The following is a 26,214-nucleotide window of genomic DNA, read 5'->3' on the forward strand; positions in this document are numbered from 1 at the left end:
CTCATCCTCTGTTGTCCCCTTCTCCCACATTGAATCTTTCCCAGCATTGGGGTCTTTTCCAATGACTCAGTTATTCACATCAGGTGGCCAAAGTATTGGAGTTTCAGCTTCAGCATCAGTCCTTCCAATGAATACTCAGGACTGATTTCCTTTAGGATGGACTGGTTGGATCTCCTTGCAGTCCAAGGGACTCTCAAGAGTCTTCTCCAACACCACAGCTCAGAAACATCAATTCTTTAGCACTCAACTATAGAGTCCAACTCTCACATCCATACATGACTACTGGAAAAACCATAGCCTTAACTAGACAGACCTTTGTTGGCAAAGTAATGTCTCTGCTTTTTAATCTGCTATCTAGGTTGGTCATAACTTTCCTTCCAAGGAGTAAGCGTCTTTTAATTTCATGGCTGCAGTCACCATCTGCAGTGATTTTGTAGCCCAAGAAAATAAAGTCTGTCACTGTTTCTACTGTTTCCCCATCTACTTGACATGAAGTGGTAAGAATGGATGCCATGATCTTAGTTTTCTGAATGTTGAGTTTTAAGCCAACTTTTTCACTCTCCTCTTCCACTTTCATCAAGAGACTCTCTAGTTCTTCTTTGCTTTCTGTCATAAGTGTGGTGTTATTTGCATATCTGAGGTGATTGATAATTCTCCCAGCAATCTTGATTCCAGCTTGTGCTTCATCCAGCCCGGCATTTTGAATAACGTACTCTGCATATAAGTTAAATAAGCAAGGTGACAGTATACAGTCTTGACGTACTCCTTCCGATTTGGAACCAGTCTGTTGTTCCTTGTCCAGTTCTAACTGTTGCTTCTTGAGCTGCATACAGATTTCTCAGGAGGCAGGTCAGGTGGTCTGGTATTCCTATATCTTTAAGACTTTTCCACAGTTTGTTGTGAAAAACCACAGTCACAGGAAACTAACCAAACTGATCACATGGACCACAGCTTTTTCTAACTCAATGAAACTATGAGCCATGCCATGTAGGGCCACCCAAGACAGATGGGTCACGGTGGAGAGATCTGACAAAACGTGGTCCACTGGAGAAGGGAATGGCAAACCACTTCAGTATTCTTGCCTTGAGAACCCCAGAATAGTATGAAAAGCATTGTCTTAGGTACCATAAAAAATAAAAACAAGTAGAATCAATTGATCCTGTTCTTTGGGAATATAAGAAGCATCCAGGCAGTTGGCAGATCTTTTCTACTGTTAGGAAGGAACAAATTGAATGTAAATATTATGCAAATCAAAGCAAGATAAACATTTATGGGAAGAAGAATAATCAGAGAAGCCTTCTTGGAGAACTATATAGAGAATACTACAAAGAGCTTAGAGGGCTAGCAGATAGGAGGAAATGCCAAGAGAGAAGTTCGAGAGGCCAGAACTAATGAAACACTTATTGAGAAATGAAAACCAACTTAGCTGAATTTGAAAGCCTGCAAGGGAGATTTAGAGGTCAGTTGGTCAAGTAGGATAAGGAAAAATTAAATCTGGGAGACGTCATTATCACTGATGACTCTATATAACCATCCAATCCAGTTTCAGCTTACAACATGTTCCATTCCTGAAAACTACCTCACAATACCATATAACATAAATAGAACTGGGAGACAGGAAAAGGTCTGTTGCTGACTGGTGTCAAACCCTTGTGTGTGTTATTTTAATTTCTCTGGATCTTATTTATAAAATTAGAGTTTAATTAGGTGACTTCAGAGGTTTCTTTTTAAACTCTTAGAAATTTATGATTACTTGATCCAGCCTTTCAGTACCTGTGTGAGATTCCTCTGTAATATTCCTCTGCAGTATTCTAATTGCTAAAATTGAGCCCATGCTGTTAGTCCTTGGCAAATGTACCTGTAGCTGTTTAATACTGATTGACTGTCCACAGTGGGGCTCTCAAATTAAGCACACGAAATGGGCTCTGCCCTTTAGGAGTTTTTATTTATCCAAGAGCTGGAATGTGGGTCAGACCTATTTGCATCTTGCTGGCTTGGACTCCCATCCAAACACCTCTTGGGAAAACCCAGCACTTTGGGTGGCAGTGCTGTAATGTGGCGAAAGAGCTGGACTGGGAATTGGAAAACCTGGTGTTTAGTCCCAATTCACCGCGTGAGTCTCAGAAGCCCATCATTTGTCAAATTCCTTAAAACCATTCTGGCAACCAGTTTTTTGTATCTCAGAGGAAAACTTGAAAGCCAAAAGATTCTACTTGCCTTCTTTGAACATTGATTTTCTCAACTGTGACGAACATGATAATACCTACTTTGCAGGATGTCGTAAGGGTTAAAGGAGATGACTGTCCGAGTGGCCAGCACAGCAGTCCTGGCATGGAGTAGCCACTCAGATGTTAGCTGAACTGGAATGAAAAATGCAACCTCCCTCACAGTGATGCTGGAAGATGTGGGGATAAAGGTCATGTTATTACTATTGGTGAACAAATGCTTGAGTTTTTGTCGTCGTTGATGTTTTTAACAATAGAAAAGTAATTTTAGCATACCTCTTTGATCTTTAAACCTTGAAGTTAATGTTTTTAACACTGACATGCTTTGACAAAAGAGTTTGGGGGATAGTGACTGTCCTTTGTGTGTGTATGTAAATAAGGAGGCTAAAACACTACACACACATGTGCACACACACACTCTATACCAATGTCTTTGTAATTAAGTTTTGAGAGTCACATATCAGAGGAAATACATTCTCACAACCTTTCTTCCCGCCACTTCCTTTTTAACTCTTAATGCAGTAAAGCATTAATTTACTTACCAACATTTGATTAAACTCTTAAGTTTCAACCCTAGGAGGAGGTGGCAGTGGACAAAGGATTATTGTCATTCATCATCACCACTTTTTAGTCTTCCCCTCCAGTTGCCTATGAAGGATTAGCATTTCCCTGAAAGGAGGAGGACAGAATAAATTGCATCTCCGGCCAAAGAACTGCCAGCTCCTTTCAGCTGGGGGCACATACCGGGAGCTTTTCCCATATTAGTCAGCTTTATCTCAACTTTTGGGCACTGCCTACATCTGACTTTCATGGGTTTCAGGGTCAGTCCAAACAGAATTGTAGGGTTGTTGAGGTCAGAGGCCACTGCTGTCAAAGGGTAGTGACCTGAACAGCAAGAGGTAGCCAGCACCCCTCCTCCACCCCCTCCAATGACTTCATTCTAGTGAATGCTTGGCTCATTGCATCTCCCCTGCAGAGCTTTTTTTTTGACCTAGTAATAAAAATCCTCCTGTGCCCTGCTTTTTTTTTTTTTTTTTTTTTACATTATTATTGATTTTCTTTTGTTCCTGTTTCTCTGTAGAATGACCAAGTCTTGATTCTTGATAATGTATTGGTTTGTATGTACCCTGGGAAGCAACGGAGGGAAGCTGGTGTCTGCTGTGAACTTACAGTGAGTGGATGCCACCTTGGGTGTGGGAGAAAGAGCTGATGCAGCTTAGAAGCTGCCTTCATTGAACGCACACAAATTTCCCAGAACTTCTGAAACTCTCTTCAACCCCAGCAGGTTGTCTTACCACGGTCAAGGTTGATTTATAAACTGCAAAGCCACTTAGAGAGGAATAGGGGCTGGAGGGCATGGAAACAAAAGTAGGAAGGAGGAAGGAGGCAGGGTGCTGTAGCAGAGAAAACAGTCTGGAATGGAACAGTGCAGTTAGTACATCCTGACTCTGGACACTAAACCGGTCATCGCCTCTGTCTCTCCACCTGTAAACAGAAATGACTACACCACTGACATCTCAAGGAGGTTATAAAAAGTGGGAAAGATGCTTCTGATAGGGCTGGCATGTTGCAGACCCCCCAGGAACAGGAACCTCTAGAGCTGGTTCAGGAATGGACCACGCGTTGCTCAGTGTGAGAAGAAGGAAGTTTGTCTCCTCATTTAAAACTTGGCCTTCTGTTGTAATTACATTTCTGTCCTTAGGAAGACATTTGGCAGGTTCTTGTTTCCACGAGGTGTAGCACAGGCCGGGACGTTTTGGATACTGTCTCTGGTCAGGGCACCGTTTGGTAGTCCTTGGAGAATTCACTCTTAGAAACTTCTCTCAGTGGCTTTCCCGTCTATCAGGAGACTGTTATAAATATCAAGGATCAGCACTGCAGCTGTTCTGAAGCTGATTCTCTCACCCCTGCTGTCACGGTCAGACCTTATTATTTTTCGTAATAGTTCTTAAAACAACTGGTTTTAGCTCTGGAGGCATTTATGATGACAAAGGGAGGAATAAAACTGGGGAGCCCTATTTCTCCACCCACCCTCTCTCTTCACCCACACTCCTTTCCTAGCAACAGCTCTTTTCTCAACTCTTGAGCCTACATCTTCCGTCCCACCTACACCAGTAGCAGCAAAATATGGGGGAGAGAGGGCTGGCGGGGCGGGGGGAGTCGAGACGCAGGAGGAGGGATGGAGGAAGAGCTTCAGGGAGGAGGCTGATGAAGCACAAAAGGTTCTGACCTCCTTGGAAGAAGAGGAAACCACAAGGGCTGGCTTAGTTTGGGAGGCTGCCAAGGAACCGAAGCAGAGAAGGTCCAGGTTAGGAGGGCAGGCGGCAGAGTGGTAGGGAGGTGGGCTGGGCTGAAGGACAAACAAAACAGTGCTGTCAGGGAGAGGTTTGTCAGCTGGGGGAAACTATAAACAGTGTGGATGATTGGTGTCTGCCACTCTGGACAGACCGGAACCTTATAAAAAGGAAACTCGGGGTACCTATTCAGGGGAGAGCAGTCCCTGGATCTTAGAACTTCAAGGTGGCAGAGGTCATGTTTCTCAACCTGGGCTGCATATTAGAATCATCTGGAGAGCTTAAAAGATTTCCCCATCACATTCCAGGTCAGTTATTGACTGTGGGTGAATCCTACACATCCCTATTTTTACAGAGTTAATAGAGTAATGCTAATGGGCAGCTAGAACTCAGAACAGATGACGTCTAATCCTACTTAGAGTAGGAATGCCCCTTCTACATCATCTCTGGTGGAACCAAGATTTAATCTCGGTTTTACCTCACTTCGAAGCCAGTGAGGACATCCCTCTATTTTTCCCTTAAGCTTCTGACAATAATGATGATTTGCATACTTCAGGCCCTTGACCAAGTCTGAACTCTGAGTTTCAGGAGCTCTACAGCTACCCCACCCCCACACTCTTTCCCATGTGATAAAGGGAGTGTTTAGCCCTTTCCTAGGATTTAATTTTTTTCAATCTTTCCATTCTGCCTTTAAGAGGTATGAAAAGCTGGGACAAATAGCCTGTTTGTTTTTCCTCTTTCCTTCTCCAGATTCATGTCATTTTGACTGATGTCACGTTAAAGCAAATAGGACAGATCTGCAGGATGGGGGAGATAGCAGGAGACTACTGCCCCAGTGGAGTCGTGAAAGAGAGAGTGGGATCAGATACAAGGAAGGGGTGTTGCCTGGTGATGGTGGTGCAAGGATATGGGCTCAGCTTGTGGATGTGAACCTCAGGCCATTTCTTTAGCACCAGCTGGTGGAGCCATCGCCTTCTCTCTCGTGGCTGCCTCCCTGAATCACTGCCCAGCTGCCAGTCTGTTCTTTGTTTTCCCTAAACTGTCCACCCTCCTCACCCAGATCTGCCCACCCTGGTTCATCAGCACACAGACTGTAATTCAGGATGTCATAGTCATAGAGCAGGCCTGCTCAGGGCCCAGAGTGGGGAGGTGACCCCTCCAAGGTCACCTTTCCATGATTTCAGGCCCTCTCTCCAGTGAGGTTGGGTTTATTTGATGATGCACATTTTTGATTGGTCTGTAACCAGGCTGTGGTCTCCGAGGGGCCACAGCTCCCCTTTCTTCCCAGACCTGGGCTATGCTAGAGGCCTGACAAGGGCTCAGCAGGATGGATGCCTGGACTCCACAGGCCTGCGACGTGGGTGAGCCATCCTGGCTGCCGTTCATGACTTCAGCTAGTTTCAAGCTGGCAGAGTCCTTTTCAGAGAGTGTCCTGAAGAGGGGAGGGTCCCTTTATTGCCAAGACTCCTCTGTTCTTCCTCTGACAAGTGGCTGGCCCCACTCCCAGTGGCCGACCTTGCCCATTGCCGTCATGGTGACTGGCTAGGAACTGTCAAGAGGGAGAGAAGGTGCAGCTGAGTCATGAACTCACAGCAGTTGTTACCTTTTCTTACTCATATCCCTCTCTGTTCTGAAGTGGAAGCTTTAGAACAATTGGGGACACAGGCAGTCCACTCATCTCCCAAGAGATGGGTACCTTGTGGTCTGGAGAGAAACGCCCAGGGGCCACTTGCCTCACCTGAAGCTGCCTTCTTCCTGCGGTGCTGATGCCTCTCTCGGTTCCTGGCTGTGCTGTGAACACATTCTTTCCTCTGCAAAGTTCTTGGAGTAATCACTGTATTTTCCGGGATTCAGGCCCTTGTTGGTTGTGACTATTTTTGCCTAAATATCTATGCGTTTAAAGAGCTTGTGGTTATTACTTGTGTACATGGGTGTCGTTTATTTCAATATTATGTACTGCTGCTACCTGGCCAGAGAATTTGGCAACTGCTTAATTTTTTGTGCTTAGTAGGTCAAAAGTCAGACTTGCTACACCGATTCATTTCTGGAGCATGAGCTTTGGATTGTAAAGAGAGCAATAGGTCTGGTTATTCTCAGGCTTATTTTCAGTGACTAAATATGAAATTTCATCCTTCCTCTCCCTTATTTTCCTCATATAAAGCCAACTTATGGACCTTGGCTGAAAGATCAAACTAATTACCATCAGAGAGTGAAATCCAACATCTGCTTTCTTTTGGTAGAGCAACACAGCTAATTTTTTTAAAGGGGATACTATATAAAATGTATAATTTTAATCCCCAAAGCAGTTTCAGGTGTACGTATGTTATGTAATAGCAAGTAAGAGCCTGGCTTTAAAAATAAACCTTTTAAAATGCAAATCGAGTTGTCGAATTCTCATGCCTTTTAGTTAAAATAGTCAGTACTGCCATTTCTGGAAATCTATGGCTCTGAATTTCTCATAGATCCTAGACTCTTTAACATTTGGGCAAAACATTTAATAATTTTGCCTCACTTTCCAGCCCTAGAATCAAACTGCAATTCTGGAAAAAAAAAATCTGTTGATATTTATTAACTATTTAATAATATTAGTGTCCTGTTTCAGAAGTTTATTAGCATTTAAACCACTGTGCTTAAAATATCTTTACACCTGCTGCTAAGTCACTTCAGTCATGTTCGACTCTGTGCGGCCCCATAGACAGTAGCCCACCAGGCTCTACCGTCCTTGGGATTTTCCAGGCAAGAGTGCTGGAGTGGGGTGCCATTGCCTTCTCTGATCTTTACACCTAGCGGTCATTAAAGCATAATGAAGTGAGTGTCAGGGGACCTCCTAATGATGCTGGCATTGAAGAATAATATCCTTTGTAAGAGCTGAAAGGCTCTGCCCTTTGCTGACACTGCTGCTGCTGCTAAGTCACTTCAGTTGTGTCTGACTCTGTGTGACCCCATAGATGGCAGCCCACCAGGCTCCCCTGTCCCTGGGATTCTCCAGGCAAGAACACTGGAGTGGGTTGCCATTTCCTTCTCCAATGCATGAAAGTGAAAAGTGAAAGTGAAGTCGCTCAGTCGTGTCCAACTCTTAGCGATCCCATGGACTGCAGCCTACCAGGCTCCTCCGTCCATGGGATTTTCCAGGCAAGAGTACTGGAGTGGGGTGCCATTGCCTTCTCTGTTGCTGACACTAGCCATCAGGAAAACTTCAGGTCAATCCTTGTATGTAGGACTGGTTCTTACAATCAGGTTGTAGGTGCTAAATCATTTTTTAAGGACTGCATGTGTGGCCTATCCACATTTTAATAATGACAAGATCACAAGGAACTTGATAAGCACAACCATAGAAGACCATTTATTTTTGTTTTGCCTACTTACATCCTAGGTATTTAGAATGTCATATATATTACACACACAAAAAAACCACATATGCGCACACACACATACAGAGGTCATATCAAACACAAAATGAACAAAAAGAAAGCAGGTCACTCCAGTACTTTTATTTGAGTGTGAAACCATTCATATCTTGCACAACTGTACAGATAAAACTATTTCCATTTTAGCTGTAGACATGATTATCACACTGAGTGGTGTGATCAAAGATTTTATTTACAGAACAATTGCTAAAACATCCGATGTCATATTTCCACTTATTTCTTACCCATAGGGTAATAGGTCCACCATAATTTCTTGGTGTTTTTTATAATACAGAAAGAAAACCTATGTTAATCTCTAACAAACCTCACAAATTGCTACAAATCTGACAGAAAAATGCCTATGAAAAAATTTTCCAAAAGTACAATACATTTTTTTTTATTTCCACACATACACAGTATAGTATAGGCTCAAAGGCACAGCTTTGAATTTTTTCTATCAAAGTGTCGGAAATCATTACAGTCTTATGAAGGAACCGTGAAAGTCATCTTCACACTTGGTGCTTGGTAAGTTAAAAGTTTGGTCCGTTCAGGTTCACAAAGTTAATACAGCAGAGCTGAGTGTGATACTCAATGCCATAAGTCCGCATTCTCACAGAACTTTAGAAAACCCTCTTCTGCCTTTTGCTGACACTAGCCATTGTGCAAACTTAAGACAAATACTTGTGTGTAGAAGAACCGGTCCCCTACAAACCTCAGTCTACTTAAGGCATACGGAACAGGCCTCTTCCTTCCCTCCCAACAGTGCTTACGTTCCAAGACCAGGCAGGGACGGTGACAGCATGAGTGTAACAGGGACTCTAGGGTTTATGGACACCTCCATTTAGCCCTGGTGCTCCAGGAAGCAGTGCTGACACCACCAGCAAGTTGAGATGTTTAAGACACTTCTGAGGGCTGTTCATCGTACAGTAAGATGACAGCCGGATGGAAAGGTGAATGCTCTTGGTCAGTTATGTGCCCATCCAAGAGTGCCAACCAGATTCTGTCTCTAGTATCCATCCTTCAAGACTAAAGAGTTTTTGTCAACAGGAAAATAAGTGGTTTATTGGGAGTGGTTTGAAGTCATGGAACAGAGGGAAATGTCACAGGTCGGCCTGCCCGAGATAGTGCTCTGTACAAACAGTCAAGTCTGGCTTGGATACGGGAACCCAATCTCACTGACTCTTAGTGAGCCCCGTTTCAGAACTAAAGTTTATTCATCCGGCACTGAATCCCAGCCTCATGTTCATTAGGAAAGTGGATGCCTAGGAATAGTCCAGGAGTTACGATGTAGAGAGATAAAGTCTTCTGGGGGTGGGTGGGTGATGGGTTTATTATTATTATTATTATTATTATTAATATTAAATATGGATTCCTATGAAAGCAGTCACTTAGCCCATCCTGTGGAGGCTTCTCCGTTGATGTAAGCAAAGCCAGGAAAGTGTTGCATGTGCTCGTACTCAGAATTCCTGCGCGTGGTCAGGGGTGTGTACATGTCGCTAGAGTTTCCATACCTCGTGGAATGCACAGACGGGCTTGTGTAGCACGTGTTGGCTGTGGGCACCTCTGGCCATCGGGGGGTGACTGGGGTAGGATGCAGTCTGGGAGTACTGCTCATCAGACAAGGTTCCATCCGGGAAGTGGGGCTATTAAAAGGGTACTTGTTGAGGGGAAAGAAATTCCACAAAGTTAGAATTAGCTTGAAGTTGCACGTACACAGTATCAGTCATGTTCACAGTTTACATTAAATTCCTAAGAGACTGTTAATGAAAGTTGGTGGGAAGTCATCAGTGAGATTCTGCAGGACTGACTCTTGGTCTAGGAAGCATCCAGCAGGAGAAGAGCAAAACATTTCATAGCCAGAGCTGGGCTGATATTCATTCAACCAGTCATACAGACTTTGTGCTCTTCATCTGCAATGTTTGGGGAAGTCAAACCCCAAAGAATGAATAACCCCACTGGGAATACAGGAGAGAGAGAGAGAGAGAGAGTGAGTGCGGGTGTACCTGAGTCACAGTATGTCCAAATAGACATGGATGGATGGATGGATGGGTTTGAACTGTATCATTTTATCATTTATGGAGTTGTGATAGGTCCCACTCCATCAACCCAAGAGAACAATACTGCCAAGAAAAACACAACGACCTCATTAAAAATAGCATTTTGCAATTGAATCCACTTATGAACTGCAGCCTAAAAGCAGGTTTTTGAAGAGGAAGCAAGTCAACAGTGTCGAAGGTTATTATTAGTGCCTATCATTTAGAGAACATCTCTTTTAGGTTCACATTCACTGGAGTCCTAGAAGATAGGATGGTGAGTTATTGGCCTTGGTAAGAACCTGGAAGGAGTCGAGATAAGCCCCTGGGAGTGGAGGAAGGTGCTTTTGTACAGGTCAGGAAAAAAGGTGTTAATAGCTACCAGACAAGGGCAAAAAAACCCATTTCTAGAAAGAATCAGAAATAAGAAGAGTGCCCCAAAGAGCTGCTTCGTTTACATTCTTTTCAGTTTCCAAGACAGCTATGCAAACGAGCTGCTTTTTGTAGATGAGAGGGGAGGAAGGGGAGGAGTTCTGGGCTCCCTTTGCTAGAGCTCTGCGTTTACAGGCTGGTCGACACAAAGATTTCCTTGCTGTGCTAAGGGCCACGCCAACATGAACAGGAGCCAGTCAGCCAGGATGGCAAGGGCAGCGAGTAGGGAGAAAGTCTGCCTGTGAATGTGCGAAGTCTTCTGTTCTCCCATCTGTCTTCCCTGACAGTTGGAGAGTGGAGCCCCGAGGGATTAGGTGGGAGGCTGCCTCCTGTGAGGGAGACAGACAGACTGAAGTCTAGACAAGCCAGGAGAAGGGGTTATGACAGCAATGGCTGCTCTCTGTTGTCGAGGGGGCCAAGTGAACTGTTCTCTGCCTTTTGAGTGGGAGCCCGAGGGGCAGTGGGGGAAGGCTGTTAGGCCCAAAGCAAGCGAAGAGAACCAGCTATTCACAGGTCAAGAAGGAGGGCTCCAAGGTCCGGTAGTGAGGGCTTGGTCTTCCACAGGAGAGACAGCTTGCCTTACACAGTCAGAAGAACAGGTAGGAAAAGAGTGAGAAGGGCGGAGGTGGTATCTGGAGCTCAGGGGAGAGGAGGCACCCAGGGCTGTTGCCAAGGAGACCACAGGAGCCTCCGGAGGCTTTCATACTCCCCAAAGCGGCTCTGTGTGTGAGTGTGTGTGTGTGTGGCAGCCCCTCTGAACCCCAAAGAGACCATGATAAGACTGGGTCCTGACCAAGATAATGAGCCCCCAGGTATTAAACAAGTAATAGTAAAGCATATTATTACAAAATGGTCTTTAATTTTTCCCAAAAGTTTGCTCCCCCCTCCCAATAGCCTCTCTAGTAAACTCCTCAGATACATGTCCCCTCCCTAGCACAGAGACCTCCTCTCTGGCCCTCAGGCATGCCAGGCTGGTTCCCATCTCAGAGTATTTTGTCCCACCTGTTCCCTCCACCTGGAGCACGTCTCTCCCACCCCTCCCTCCAAGCCCCTTCCCTGCTTGCCCTTTCATCATTCTTCAAGTCTCAGCTCAAATGTCACCGCCTCAAAGAGACTTTTCTGGACATCTTGTCTCTCCAAGCTAGTGCCCCACCTTCACCTCTCGAGGCAGGATCTTAGCATCCTGCTTGTCAGGTATCTCTTCCCACTGGCTTGTATTCCTAAGCTCCTGATGGGGCGGTGTCATCTTCCCCACCGTGTTCCCAACATCTGGAATGATGCCTGGTACCTAGCAGGTGCCACATTACTATCTGGCAAATGAACCCTAGGTTGTTACCGCTAGAAATAACCTCAGGGGTCATGTACTCCGACCCCACGTTGCATTGATGAGACAGCTAGGATCCAGCTAGGATGAGGTGCAGAGCCCATGGTGAGCTAGTGGATGAGCTGGCAGGGGAGCCCAGGCCTGGGCTAGCTCTTTCCCCACAACTTCAGTCTGGCCCAAACAAGGCAGGAGCTACCACACAACTGTAGTCCAGAGAATTCAGAGAGGAAGACTCTCCTTTGGAACACAGCGCATTAAACTTGAATCTCTCTGTCACTCTGCCTTTAAGTACCTTCCTCCCCCTGCAGACCACAGGGCCTGGTAACTCCAACCAGGCCTCAGCCTGATGCTCCTGAGAGGCGCCTCGCTTGCCTGGCCTGTGTAGGGACTGTATCACTACGTGGACTCGCAGCCTCCTCCCCACAGAACCCAAGAGAGTGTGGCTTTTGTGCCAAATCAAGGCCCCTCAATGCAGCTGTGCCCAGGGGTTGTGTCACAGGCTCAAAAGAGTAATTGCCTGGAAATGAGACGGGCTCAAAATATCCCCAGTGTGACAATAAAATTCTGTTACCACAGGATCCGGCCTGGAAAATTCTGTCCCGTTAGGTCAGCTAATTGCAAATGAGTCAGTGCCTCGTCTTCCCCTTGGTGAAGAGACCATTGAAAGCTGAGAGGCTGGAGTGCCGGCTGTCCAGCCCGGCCATTAAAGCCACCAGTGAAGTTGCTCTTCCGTCCAGTGGGAGCACCCGCCTCACCTCTCACACTTCACATCTGGGTTCACGGGGCTCCTCCAGATGCTGGGCACAAACCCAGGGGTCCCCGGAGCTCTGTCCAGGATAAAAGCGCTTTTTGTTGAAGGCCCTAACTGGAAGTTACCCTTTTCTAGGTCAGATCAAGGACTGTTGCTACTGATGTGAAAATGGAGGTGAGTCCCCAGTCCCCACCCTGTGGGAGGTACGTGAGGGGTGTCTGTGGGCATGTGTGGGTGTGTGTGTGCACAAGTGGGCAAAGATTCCCTCAAGGGACCAGGGTGTGAGTCCATCTCTGCTGAGACTGACCCTGAGCCTCTTTGGAACCATATTAGGAAGTTCTATTTTGAGAAGTGACTTCTCACACCAAACGCTGACTTTCCTGCACGTGGAGAGAGAAGAATGAGCCCTTTATCCCTGACCTTCACCAAACGGGCCTCTACTGGAGAACGGGTGAAAGGTGGCCCCCTGTTTTCCCATGAAAGGCGGCTCTTACTGCCCAAAGTCCTGCCAACAGGCGTCCCCCACCCAGGACACAGCTCCCCCAAATCTGTGCCAGACGGTCCACATCTGCAGAGCTTTTTGGGTCAAGATTAACTGAGTTAGTACATGTGAAATACTTAGAGCTTCCACACAGTGTGTCCGTGCGTGCTAAGTCACTTCAGTCGTGTCCGACTCTTTGCGACCCCATGGACTGTAGCCCGCTAGACTCCTCTGTCCATGGGATTTTCCAGGCAAGAATACTGGAGTGGGTTGCCATGCCCTCCTCCAGGGGATCTTCCCTACCCAGGATCGAGCCCATATTGCATGTCACCTGCATTGGCAGGTGCGTTCTTCACCACTAGCGCCACCTGAGAAGCCCCAGAGCTTCCACACAATAAGTTTTCAAAACATAGTTGCAATTATGAATATTATTCTTCCTCGAGTCATAGGTTCGTGGTCCACTAATGATAGGAAGAGCCCTAAGTGATTGACTATCTGATCCCACCTCTCATTTTACAGTTGAGGGAACTGAGGTCAAGAGAGGGATAAATGATCTTGCGGTCACACAAAACTTACTGCCAGAGTAAGGATCCATTCATCCCGTTATTCACTGACCCTTGTATACTGAGGTCCAACCAAGAGCCAGGTCTGTTTTGGGTCCTGGGAATATAATGGTCAGAAGGGGAAGGACCTAGACCCCTTCGCCTTCACAGGGCTAGTATAGTGAGGGAGATAGATATTAATTCTACAATTACAAAAAATAATAATAACTGTGGTTACAAAGAATAATCATAGTAATATACACAGATAGTGTTTACTATGAGCCAGCCCCTGTCCTAACCTTTATCACTCAACCCTTGCAACAACCCTATGAAATAAGTACTAGAATTATCCCCATTTTTCAGATGAGGAGATTGAGGCACCAAGTTAATCAGAGGCCGAGCTGAGATTTGAACTCAGGAAGCCTGGCTCTACAGTCAGAGAAAATCTGTTTTTTCTCTTTTCACTCACCTTTGGCCCAGGATGCTACCCCAAAGTGGAGCATGCTAAGCAAACTTTGTAGCAATCACTGTGCCTCTGAGATCAAGGCACTGGAGACACTGTGAGAGCTGTGTGACCAGCTGGTAAGACTGGGTCTTGGCCATACAGCTGAGAAATGAGCAACAACTTTCTGGTTCACTATAAGTGACTTTCTAGCCAGTTTGCTTATGGTTGGTCTAACGGCTTTTGAGCTCAAGAGCCCAGTTCACATTCACGGCTGCTGACAGGTAGAGGTTCCACGTTTGTTTTCTTTCTGGTTGGGCATGAGGATGGGGCGCCTGGGAAGGGGCTGCTGATACTGTTCCTTGTTCACTTACTTTGATGTGGGACAAGTGCAGCATAGAAGGGTGTTTTTCTGGAATAATTCAGACCTTTCCCTGTGCAGCCTCATCCATCTGGACTTGCTAATTGAGGAATTATGAGCATTCAAGCAGGAGTGTGGAGGTTTACCTCTGTAGTACTCATGAAGAAAACATGTCTTGTACAAATGAATAGTAGAAACAAGGGCACACGGTACCATAGTTCAAAAAACAAATGACTTCACATTATTTTGAGTATATAAATGCTGGGGTGTCTGCAATAACTGGACTTCACAAAGATGTTGTATTAGTTCTTTAAGACTAACATAGTAGGCATTTATTTGCAGAAAATAGTGTCTTGTGTTAATGACCAATTGCATTCTTTAACCATATTTTATCATTATGATTTTTCTTCACTTCAGACTAATCTTTTCCCCACTGAGTCTGCTATAATGAAGTGTGATATTTGGTATTCAGGATTGGAATGGCTTGACCTCTGCTCTGGGAAGCTAAAACTAATTAGCCCTACAGTAGATTTTCCTTTGTGGTCAACCTTAAACCACAGAACCAGGAAAGGGAAGAAATACAGTATCTTGGTGTGTGTTTTTTCTCTTTGGGAACCTGAAGCTTATTGAAAATAGCTGCAGTAACCTCTTGAATTTCCCTCCTGCCCTCCAAAACACACACCCTGTAGTGTTCAGTGCCACGGGCTTGGGGTTGAGATTTGGAGAATTTGCCTTTGAATCTGCTTGGTCACTTACTGGATGCATGACCTGGGGCAGATTACCTTCTGAGGTTTTCCTCATCTTTAAAAAGTGGGGAAAATGCCTTCTTTGGGAGGTTGCTCTGAGATTTGAGTGAGCCTATGTATTTCAAAGTGCCTCAACAGTACATCAATGTGAGTGGAAAAAAAAAAAGGAGGGATTTAGAAAGTACTAGATAGTACCTTCCCCAGGAGAAACCCTGACCTCATCCATCAACCTGGGCAGAGATGTGGTGTAACTAAACGTCTTCCCACCCCACTTTACAAGTGGAGACGGAGGCATTAACCATAAACTGCAGGGTGTGAGTATGTGGTGGGGGTCAGAGGTTGTGAAAGGACCGAAGAGTCACAGAGCATGGTGGTGAAGGGGCTACAGGACCCTGTGGCCTCCCACACCCAGTCTGGGTTCAGCGGCTCCTCTATGGGCGTTCGTTTAGTCCCCAGCTCTCCAATTAGGATGAGTGATTAGATGATGGTGCTCCAGCTGGGGACCATTGTGGTTTCCACAGTGGATGCTATGGCCTGTCTTGGACCACTGGGGGCTGCGTGGGCATTTAGGAGCCCGTGGCTTCTTTTTATGGCAAAAGGCTTTAAAAATTTGATACTCAGAAAAACCAGCTCCAGAAGTTTCATGAGGAGAGATGAGGGGGTTGGGAGCTGTGGCTTGGGATCTCAGCTTGGTCTCGCCAGGGTCTCCTACTGGAGTGGAAGCTCTCTCAAAGCAGGCTTGCCTCCATCTCCTTCTCCCTGTATTCTCACAGGCTAGGGCAGTGCTTACCACATAGTAGGTACTTGACGGTCATGGGGGAATGAATAAATGGATGGATGGATGGGCTGCTTATACTGTGAAAGTGTGACCCAGTCTATGGCGGCAGCTCTTAGTCATTTAGGGGGTCAGCGTGGGGAGCACAGACCCTGGTCCCAAGAGAAGCAGGACCTAGGGAGCGGGTGTCTCCGTGTGACGCAGATGGAGACCTATAATAATGCCCCAGGTGATGGTTTAGAGGAATCAACTTCTTGGCTTGTCTGGGGATTGTCCCAGGGCTCCCCTGGGACTGTGGATAGAAATCAAAACAGATGCCTGTTTGCCCCAAGTGCCCATTTATTGTGGCTACACTGCTCGGTGCCCTCCCTCGGAGGCAAGTCTATGCTGACAGCTGATGTAATTGCAGCCTCCACTTCAGCTCACATCCTGCCACCTCTGTTCTAAGACTCCTGTGCGTGCTTCCCTGGCAGCCTCCCTGCTCTCCCAGTCCCCTCTCTACTTCCTGGTCTCACTAGTGCTGCAGAAGCATTTTCCTAGGCTGAACTCTCATCATGTCTCCCAGACCTACCGTGGCTCCCTCTCTGCTTGCCTCACACAACAGTTGTCTCTGCTGACCCACCTCCTGTGTACTCCTCTGTTAAATTAAGCAGCAAGTGCTCTCTCTAAATGACAGAGGCTAGGGCTCAGGAGCCTGTACAGCTAGGGTTACGCTGCCTGGGGTTAAGTCCTCGACCAAGTTACCCTCACTTCCTTTCTGCAAGGGTTACCATGGGGATGTGGAAGGTGCTTGGCACAGGACAGTGTTCAGTAACAGTTAGCTTTTCTTTTTGATGAGTGTAGTGACCTGAGGATCCTAGACTTAATTTCTGCCTTCAAGAAGTTTTGGGGTCTCTTGCAGGTATCAGGAAAGTCAGTGATGAGAAGTATACCAATAGTGGAAAGCCCAATGCACCATTTGAGTACAGAGGAGTGGCACCTAATATGGTTCTGGAAGAAGGACAAGGACAGTGTCAGCAAATGGGATGCTTGTCCTGAACAATAAGCAGAAGAGGTGGAGGAAGAGAATCCCAGCCTGAGGCAACAGCATCTGCAAAGACCCAAGGGAGCTGCACATGAACTGGCATGGAGGGACAAAGGTTGGGTGTGGCTGGTAGGCCAGAAAGGCAGGCAGAGCCCAGATGGTCATGAGTCTTGAGAGACGTGCTAAGGAATTGAACTTGACCCTCAAAGCGATGATATGCAAAAGAGGAAGAGTGTTGTGGCCAGGTTTTTGTTTTGTTTTGTTTTACCCAAAAGGTTCTCTCAGCTGCAGTACTGAGGACGGACCAAGGATGGGACGAGTTACCGACACAGAGACAGATGGGAGGGCTTTGGTCACCGTCTAAGTTAGATAAAGACCTGATCTGAGGCAAGGACGGTGAGGGTCCAGAGACACCAAGGATGCGGAACTGGATGGAACTGGTAACACTTGTGTTTGGGGCCAGTAGACAGCAAAGCGTCTGAGGCATGGAGAGCGCCTAACACTGGTGTAACAGCGGAAACCACCATCCCCGTTCACCAAGGCCACAGAGGATCAGTGTGGCTTGTGAGACAGTGAAGAGCCAAAGGCCCGAGAATGATGTGTTAGGGGTCCATTTCAAGAAGACTCTTCTACTAAGAGTCTGTGGTTGGGCTGCTGGACAGAAAAGGAACAGATGTGAAACTGAGAGACCATTTAGGCTGATGCTGAGATGAGCATCCTGACAGCACTTGATAAAGGTCTGACTGCACCGGGAAGGGGCAATGGGAGAGGAGACAAAAGATCCAGTCTGAAGGTGGCTGCCCGAAAAAAGGGTAAGAGACCTCACTGCTGACTGGCTCCCAGGAGAAAGGTCAAAGGGAGGACAGAACTAGAGGCACATGGTCGGTACCCACGTACGTGAAAGCAAGTTGGGATGACGCTGACTGAGCACCCACTGTGGGCAGCCACGGGAGGGACGAAGTGGCACTGAGGAAAAGACCAGCCTTCCCTTGGAGGCACAGAGGCTGCACACACAGTATGCAGAAGGTGCTTATTGTGTTGACTAGACCTGGTACCAAGCTCACCAAGGCCTGGGCAGGCAAGCAGGACCACCGACTCACCTGCGCAGAGCTCCTGTGGTACGGGGAGTAGTGGAGCGGTCCTGAGATGGCTGTGTCATGCGGGAGAGCTGGGTACTGGCTCTGCATCGGGGGAGGATGCTGGTTGCCATAGCTCCCATAGTTATAGCTTCCCGTGTATCTAAAATGCAGGAGGCGCATGGAATATTGTGAGTAATGGCAGGGAGAACAAAGCAGTTTGACACCTTTAAAAATCAACCTCATCTACTCCTTCATTTCTTTCTTTTTGTTTTTCATTTTTCTTTTTCTCCTTGTTTCCTACCGTCTCCATTCTGTGGCTTTGTTGTGATAGTGTCAAACTCCCAGGTGGGTCTTCTTCTCGCCTTAGCATACCTCCCTCACCACCCAGTGAGTGCGCAGGGAATGAAAACCAGCCCTGAGCAAAACATCATTAGTGATGGAGACCTTGTCTCCTGTTGTGGTAAAAAGCCCCACATTATAGCCTGAAGTCAAATAGGAAAAAAAAGAAGAAATTACTTTGGGACTTATGTTTTTGTTTTGCTCAGGCCTCTGCTTCTCCATCTTGGGGAAGGATGCAGTGTGTTTCTCTGAGCTCTCTCCTGAGGAAAACACCATGGCCAACCAGGCATCAGCCTCTGGTTCTAAGCCTGGCTCCACCAGCTCCCAGCTGTGGGGCCTTGGGCTACCTGCATCCTTGTTTCTCACATCTGTAAAAAATGCTGCACCTGGCTACTCTGAGAGTCGTATATGTGAAGACACCTTGTAAACATAGGATACTGCTTTGGAAACATAGAACACTGTTACCACTATTCTTAATAACATCTTTACATCAAAGATGCTGGTGTATGACCACATGAGTGTCTGTGCTGCCATTTCTGCAGAATTGAAAGCTCTCTGAAACAATTCTAAGTAGATTTTGAATGTGTGGGGGAAATACTCTCAGGGGATCCCTGAGAAAATAATGGCTGTTTCACTGACTGGCAGGGTCACCTGAGCCTTTGGAATTAACTCCAAGTATGCCCACAGTCAGGCCTCAGTTACTGCATGGAAGGGACTTGAGTGGTCCTCCTCCCTCCCCTCCTGTGTCCCCCACAGCTGGTTTGTTGGAACCTGGTTTGTGAGGCTCACTGTGCCCTCAGAGCCAAGTCTCACCTTCTTGAGAAGGAGGGCCCTTTATAACATCATCACTGTTTCTCAGATCAGGGCACAGTAGACACTGGAGGAGGAAGGTCTTTTCATAAAGACAATGCAAAATGGCAAAAAGCTGCTATGATTCAGGTTACCCTTTTAAGGGGATTTGTAACTTATTCATCACAGTAACACCACTACAGATTTGGGGGAAAATATGGGCAAAACAAATGATTTATTTATTCAGGGTCCAAATCACCACTGGAACCCACTTGGAGTTGAACCCCATGAGTAAGCCCTGTCCTCCAGGGACCCCCAGCCTTGGGTGGGGAAGCCCCCTGCTGATTGAGACTTGGACCCACCATGAAGTTGTATGTTATATGCCTATAAAGTAGCCACCCAGGGGAGCTGGTGAAAGGGACTTTTCCATTTTCTTTCCTAAAGGAGGCAGAGTCTCAATCAGCCCCACCCTTTGCAGCCATGTGGCCTGAGGAAGTGAACTTAGTCCAGCTTTAGTTTCTTCATCTGTCAAGTGGGTCACCTGCCCACCTCATCTGGTTGTTGAGGGGACTGCATAAGCTAGTCGCACAAGGTGTGGGCAGACCTCAACAAAGGGCAAGTCCTTCTTGTCCTCTGCGGAAACCACTGCTGAGTAAACCCTGCCCTTTCAAAGCAAAAGTAAAACAACATCCCAGGAAAGCCACCTACCCGTGCTCCTCTCTGTGGGGATAAACTGGTATCCTGTGTGTGACCGAAGAGGAAGGCACGTGTGTGCTCCGCATACAGGGCAGCTGTTGAGAGTTTTCACCCGGGGACCCTGCTGCTGTTGTCACCGTGTACGTTAGAGACCACGTGTACGACTGCATTGCTCCTGCAAAGATAAGCGAAGATGCACCATCACCAGCAGTTCTCACTCCCCCAGTTCTTCCCTAGCATGCTACTGGTTTCCCACTGCTCTCTAGCTGAAAGCCAGAATCTTTACACATCCTGTGTCTTGGTTCTTGCTGACCTTACCAGAAGCATCCCTCACTCCCTGTTTTTGTACCTCTGATCCAGCCACCATAGCTTTTTTTCATTTTTCCGGAGTACCACAGTTCCCAGCACCACAAGGCCTTTACACATGCCTTTGCATAGCCATTTCCACTGCCTGGAACCCTCAGTCTTCCCTAAGTACTCACTCATTCTTCCTATTTCAATATGAAGAAGCTGTCTCCTAACCCCAGATCCCATTAAGTCAGGTCCCATACAGCATGATTGTGCCTACCACAATTTATAACCTTACAGCCATTCATGAGTGTGATTGAATTAACATCTGAACCCCCTCCCCACCAGACTGTCAGCTACATGAGGGTAGGGGCCTTGCCTATATTGCCCACCACTGGGTCACCAGTGCTTAGTACAGAGACTGGTGGCCAAAGGGTTTTCAATGAAAATTTTAAAAGAAAAAGGAGAATCCTTGCATCCCTGGGATAAAGCCCACTTGGTCATGATGTATGATCTTTTTAATATGTTGTTGGATTTTGTTTGCTAGAATTTTGTTGAAATTTTTGCTTCTATATTCATCAGTGATATTGGCCTGTAGTTGTCTTTTTGTGTGGCATCTTTGTCTGGTTTTGGTATTAGGATGATGGTGGTCTCATAGAATAGTTTGGCAGTTTACCTTTGCAATTTTCTGGAAGAGTTTGAGTAGAATAGGTGTTAGCTCTTCTCTAAATTTTTGGTAGAATTCACCTGTGAAGCCATCTGGTCCTGGGCTTTTGTTTGTTGGAAGATTTTTTATTACAGTTTTGATTTCCATACTTGTCATGGGTCTGTTAAGATTTTCTATTTCTTCCACATTAACAAATTGAAAGATTAAAAACCATATGATTATCTCAATAGATGCAGAGAAAGACTTTGACAAAATTCAACATCCATTTATGATAAAAATCTTCCAGAAAGCAGGCATAGAAGGAACATACCTCAACATAATAAAAGCCATATATGATAAACTCATAGCAAACATTATCCTCAATGGTGAAAAATTGAAAGCATTTACCCTAAAGTCAGGAACAAGACAAGGGTGCCTACTCTCACCACTACTTTTCAACATAGTTTTGGAAGTTTTAGCTATAGCAATCAGAGAAGAAAAAGAAATAAAAGAAATCCAGACTGGAAAAGAAGAAGTAAAACTCTCACTGTTTGCAGATGACATGATCCTCTACATAGAAAACCCTGAAGACACCATACTTAGGAATAAATCTACCTAAAGGAACAAAAGACCTATATATAGAAAACTATAAAACACTGATGAAAGAAATCAAAGATGACACAAATAGATGGAGAAATATACCATATTCATGGATTGGAAGAATCAATATAGTGAAAATGAGTATACTACCCAAAGCAATCTATAGCTTCAGTGCAATCCCTATCAAGCTACCAATGGTATTTTTCACAGAACTAGAGCAAATAATTTCACAATTTGTATGGAAATACAAAAAACTTTGAATTGCCAAAGCAATCTTGAGAAAGATGAATGGAAATGGAGGAATCAACCTGCCTGACTTCAGACTATACTACAAAGCTATAGTCATCAAGACAGTATGGTACTGGCACAAAGTCAGAAATATAGATCAATGAAACAAAACAGAAAGCCCAAAGATGAATCCACGCACCTATGGACACCTTATCTTTGACAAAGGAGGCAAGAATGTACAATGGAGAAAAGACAGTCTCTTTAACAAATGGTGCTGGGAAAACTGGTCAACCATCTGTAAAAGAATGAAACTAGAACACTTTTTAACACCATACACAAAAATAAACTCAAAATGGATTAAAGATCTAAATGTAAGGCCAGAAACTATAAAACTCCTAGAGGAAAACACTCTCTGACATAAATCACAGCAGGATCCTGTATGACCCACCTCCCAGAGTAATGGAAATAAAAGCAAGAATAAACAAATGGGACCTAATTAAACTTAAAAGCTTTTGTACAACAAAGGAGACTATAAGGTGAAAAGACAGCCTTCAGAATGGGAGAAAGTAATAGCAAACTAAACAACTGACAAAGAATTAATCTAAAAAATATACAAGCAGCTCATGCAGCTAAATACCAGAAAAATAAATGACCCAATCAAAAAATGGGCCAAAGAACTAAACAGACATTTCTCCAAAGAAGACGTAACAGATGGCTAACAAACACATGAAAAGATGCTCAACATCACTCATTATCAGAGAAATACAAATCAAAACCACAACGAGGTACCATCTCATGCCAGCTATCAATAAGTCTACAAACAATAAATGCTGGAGAAGGGGCAGAGAAAAGGGAACCCTCTTACACTGTTGGTGGGAGTGCAAACTGGTACAGCCACTATGGAGAACAGTGTGGAGATACCTTGAAAAACTGGAAATAGAACTGCCATATGACCCACAATCCTGCTGCTGGGCATACACACTGAGGAAACCAGAATTGAAAGAGACACGTGTACCCCAGTGTTTATCACCACACTGTTTACAATAGCCAGGACATGGAAGCAACCTAGATGTCCACTGGCAGACGAATGGATAAGAAAGTTGTGGTACATAAGCACAATGGACTATTACTCAGCTATTAAAAAGAATGCATTGGAATCAGTTCTAATGAGGTGGATGAAACGAGCCTATTATACAGAGTAAAGTAAGTCAGAAAGAAAAACACCAATACAGTATATTAACACATATATATGGAATTTAGAAAGATGGTAACAATGACCCTATATGCGAGACAGCAAAAGAGACACAGATATAAAGAACAGACTTTTGGACTCTGTGGGAGAAGGTGAGGGTGTGATGATTTGGGAGAATAGCACTGAAACATGTATATTACCATATATGAAATAGATCACCAGTCTAAATTCAATACATGAAACAGGGCACTCAAAGCCAGTGTACTGGGACAACCCTGAGGGATGGGATAGGGAGGGAGGTTGGGGGGTGGTTCAGGATGGGGGACACATGTATACCCATGGCTGATTCATGTCACTGTATGGCAAAAACCACTACAATATTGTAAAGTAATTAGCCTTCAATTAAAATAAAAAAAATTTTTTTTTTAAAAGAAGAAAAAAGAAAGGGAAAACAAGAAGAAAAAAAAGATTGAAGAACAGAGAGAGGACAAAGAAAGCTCAGGCGATGGAGCTCCAATGGGCTCTCCAAATAACGTCTCAAGACTCAACTCAACAGGTGTTAAGGATCCAACAAATTGCTTTAAACAAATGTAAGGAGATTATTGGGCTCCACCTACCCAGGTCTTTTTGAAGATTATTAGACAGTGACCTTAATGTTGACCTAGTCCATACATACTATTAATTCCCTTAATTTGCTTTTTAATTGGATACCTTGAAAGTGCTAGGGATTGGGGAAAGAACCTGACAAAATTTAAAACCTTCAAGAGGCTTAGGAACTTTATGAGATGGTGAGAATAAAAAAGGGTAATTTAAGAAATCACTAATAGTGATAATAAATTCATCAACTTAATTTCTGATAAGTGTTAGAATGTTGATACAATAGAAATGATTAAACCGATTTTGAAGGGTACTGGGAATAGGATTAGACACCTCCTTTTAGGCACATGGAAGACTAAAGAACTTGTTAAACGGAGGTCATTTTTAAGGTGAAATAAATCACTGCAGATGGTGATTGCAGCCGTGAAATTAAAAGATGCTTAGTCCTTGGAAGGAAACTTGTGACCAACCTAGACAGCATATTAAAAAACAAAGACATTACTTTGTCAACAAAGGTCCATCTGGTCAAGGCTATGGTCTTTCCAGTGGTCATGTATGGATGTGGGAGTTGGACTATAAAGAGAGCTGAGCGCAGAAGAATTGATGCTTTTGAGCTGTGGTGTTGGAGAAGACTCTTGAGGGTCCCTTGGACTGCATGGAGATCCAACCAATCCATCCTAAGGGAAATCTGTCCTGGGTATTCATTGGAAGGACTGATGTTAAAGCTGAAACTCCAGTTGGCCACCTGATGCAAAGAGCTGACTCATTTTAAAAGACCCTGATGTTGGGAAAGATTGAAGGCAGGAGGAGAAGGGGACGACAGAGGATGAGATGGCTGGATAGCGTCACCAACTCAATGGACATGAGTTTGGGTAAACTCCAGGAATTGGTGGTGGACAGGGAGGCCTGGAGTGCTGCAGTTGATGGGGTTGCAAAGAGTCGGACACGACTGAGCGACTGAACTGAACTGAACTGAAAAGAGAAAACTTTGGTCCTCCAATCTTGTACTTTCTGCAGCAGACCATTTTTATCTTGAAATTCTTCTGGGAAGATAAAGAAAAGGTTTTCATTTAAAAGTGGAATTCTACCATAATGTCTCTTTGCTCTGGGTCCTAGTTCTGCCACGCACTGGTTGTCAGATCTTGAGCTAGCCTCTTAAAATTTATATGCCTTTATTTCATCATCTGTAAATTAGCAATAGATACACCTATCTTGTATAACTGTTATGAGGATTAACTCTGATAATATATGTCAAAGAGCCTGGCACGTGGTAGGCTTTTAATGTTATTCAAGCACTCTTTTGAACTCAGGTATTCTTCTATAAGACTTTTTTTTTTTTTTTTTTGGCCGTTTCATGCCATCGGCAGGATCTTAATTTCCTGATCTGGCCCCCTGCATTGGGAGCATGGTGTCTTAACTACTGGACCACCGGGGAAGTCTCATATCAGATTTTATTAAAGTAAACATTTCTTTATTTCCCATTTCAGATTCCAAAGAAGACAAGTTTCTTGGGTCAGATTCTGTCATTAGGGATGAAATGTTTGAATAGCAACAATGACTTAACTAACAGTGAGTAAACTTCTAAACTCATGTCTTTCTGCAAAATCACAAAATCCTTATCCACCAGTACAGCTAAAAGTACCCCTTTCTTGTTTAGACATCAATACCATATTTCCCCCTGCAAAGATAATGATGACTTTAGCAGGCTATATGCTAGCTGTCATTTATAATAAATGCAAGAAGACTGGAAGGAAAAATAAATAAATAAAATGCCTGTGTCTCAGATGATTGGATTATGGGTGACTGCTGTCCTCTGTATTTTGAACTTGATATAAAATCATATAACTTATAATTTAAAGTACCCTTTTTATTAAAAACAGGTTATTGCTGAGAACGGTTTTAATATTTTATCTTCTTTTGGTTTATCTGTATTTTTCTATAAAGAATGTATATTGCCTCTGTGAAAAGAAAAGCATTATTAAAATATATTAAGCAAATTTCACAATTAGAAACGGAATTGGAGGGGGTGAGAAGTTTGGGCAAACAATGAACCAGCCACAGCAAGCAAGTAATTAACCCTTCAAGCCCCTGGGCCCTCAGGAGAGCAGAGTGAGGTCAGTGGGTATTTAAAAGGGGCAACCAAGGAAGCCAAAGGATTTTCTCCCCCCACCCACCCTCAAGCAGTAGGAAGACGCAGTGAGAATAGCCATCACCTGAGAGAATGCAGAAGTTACTTTTGTGTGAGTTTCTGGAGCACGGCAACTGCTCCTTATTCATCTCTGTATCCCCAACAGAGGGTCTGCCAAATAGTAGGTGTTCAGTAAATTTTTGTTCCATTGAATTTGTTGTTGAAGGAGTACATGCTGCTAGAAATAGACATTATCAAACAAAAACCTAGTGGAACTCTTGGAAAAATGGGCTCCTGTGGTCTGGGAAACAAAACCCCTAAATGGCCATGTGCCAGCAAGCTAACAGATCCACTCAGGCAGGCTTAAGCAGATTAACACCTACTGGCTTGGGTGAGAAACCCTCTCTGCCTAGGGAGCAGAAAAGAACACCCCTTGCATTCCCTTTCCTACCGGTGGGACCTCCAGTGAGAATTGCTGCTGCTGCTTCTTCAAGGAAACTAATAAAAGAAAATCTGTGCAGTTAACAGTTTGTGCCTCATTTCTAAGACAGCTCTAATGCTTTTTATTTGTTGGTAAAACAATAACAAACCTTCCCTGTTTGTCTTATTTCCGTATCTTTCTCTTCTTCTCCCCTCCCCGGTCCACCACCTCTAATTAAAAGTCTGAGAATAGTGGTGAATGTCCTTGATCTTTGAGAATCCTCTAAAGATCCTATAGGATTTGAGAATGCTGTAATGATAGTTGTTGTCCATGTGATAATATTGTAACTACTGGAGAGGAATACTTTCCTTCCT

General features: G+C 44.8%; 1 protein-coding gene across 2 annotated transcripts in view; it reads right to left on the reverse strand.

Annotated features, from left to right (window-relative positions):
• Nucleotides 1–8,085: 8,085 nt before the first annotated feature.
• The window catches only part of RFX4 (regulatory factor X4), a 153,652-nt gene continuing 135,523 nt past the window's right edge, over nucleotides 8,086–26,214 (reverse strand). For both annotated transcript variants that reach the window (XM_005893685.3, XM_005893687.3), the window contains 3 exons: nucleotides 19,753–19,915; nucleotides 17,938–18,076; nucleotides 8,086–9,583 (listed from right to left, as the gene is read on the reverse strand). In XM_005893685.3, coding sequence (XP_005893747.1) covers nucleotides 9,311–9,583; nucleotides 17,938–18,076; nucleotides 19,753–19,915 — 575 coding nt within the window. In that variant the 3' untranslated portion in view covers nucleotides 8,086–9,310. The remainder of the gene's footprint in view (nucleotides 9,584–17,937; nucleotides 18,077–19,752; nucleotides 19,916–26,214) is intronic.

The sequence above is a fragment of the Bos mutus genome, chromosome 5, assembly GCF_027580195.1.
Source record: "Bos mutus isolate GX-2022 chromosome 5, NWIPB_WYAK_1.1, whole genome shotgun sequence".
NCBI lineage: Eukaryota > Metazoa > Chordata > Mammalia > Artiodactyla > Bovidae > Bos > Bos mutus.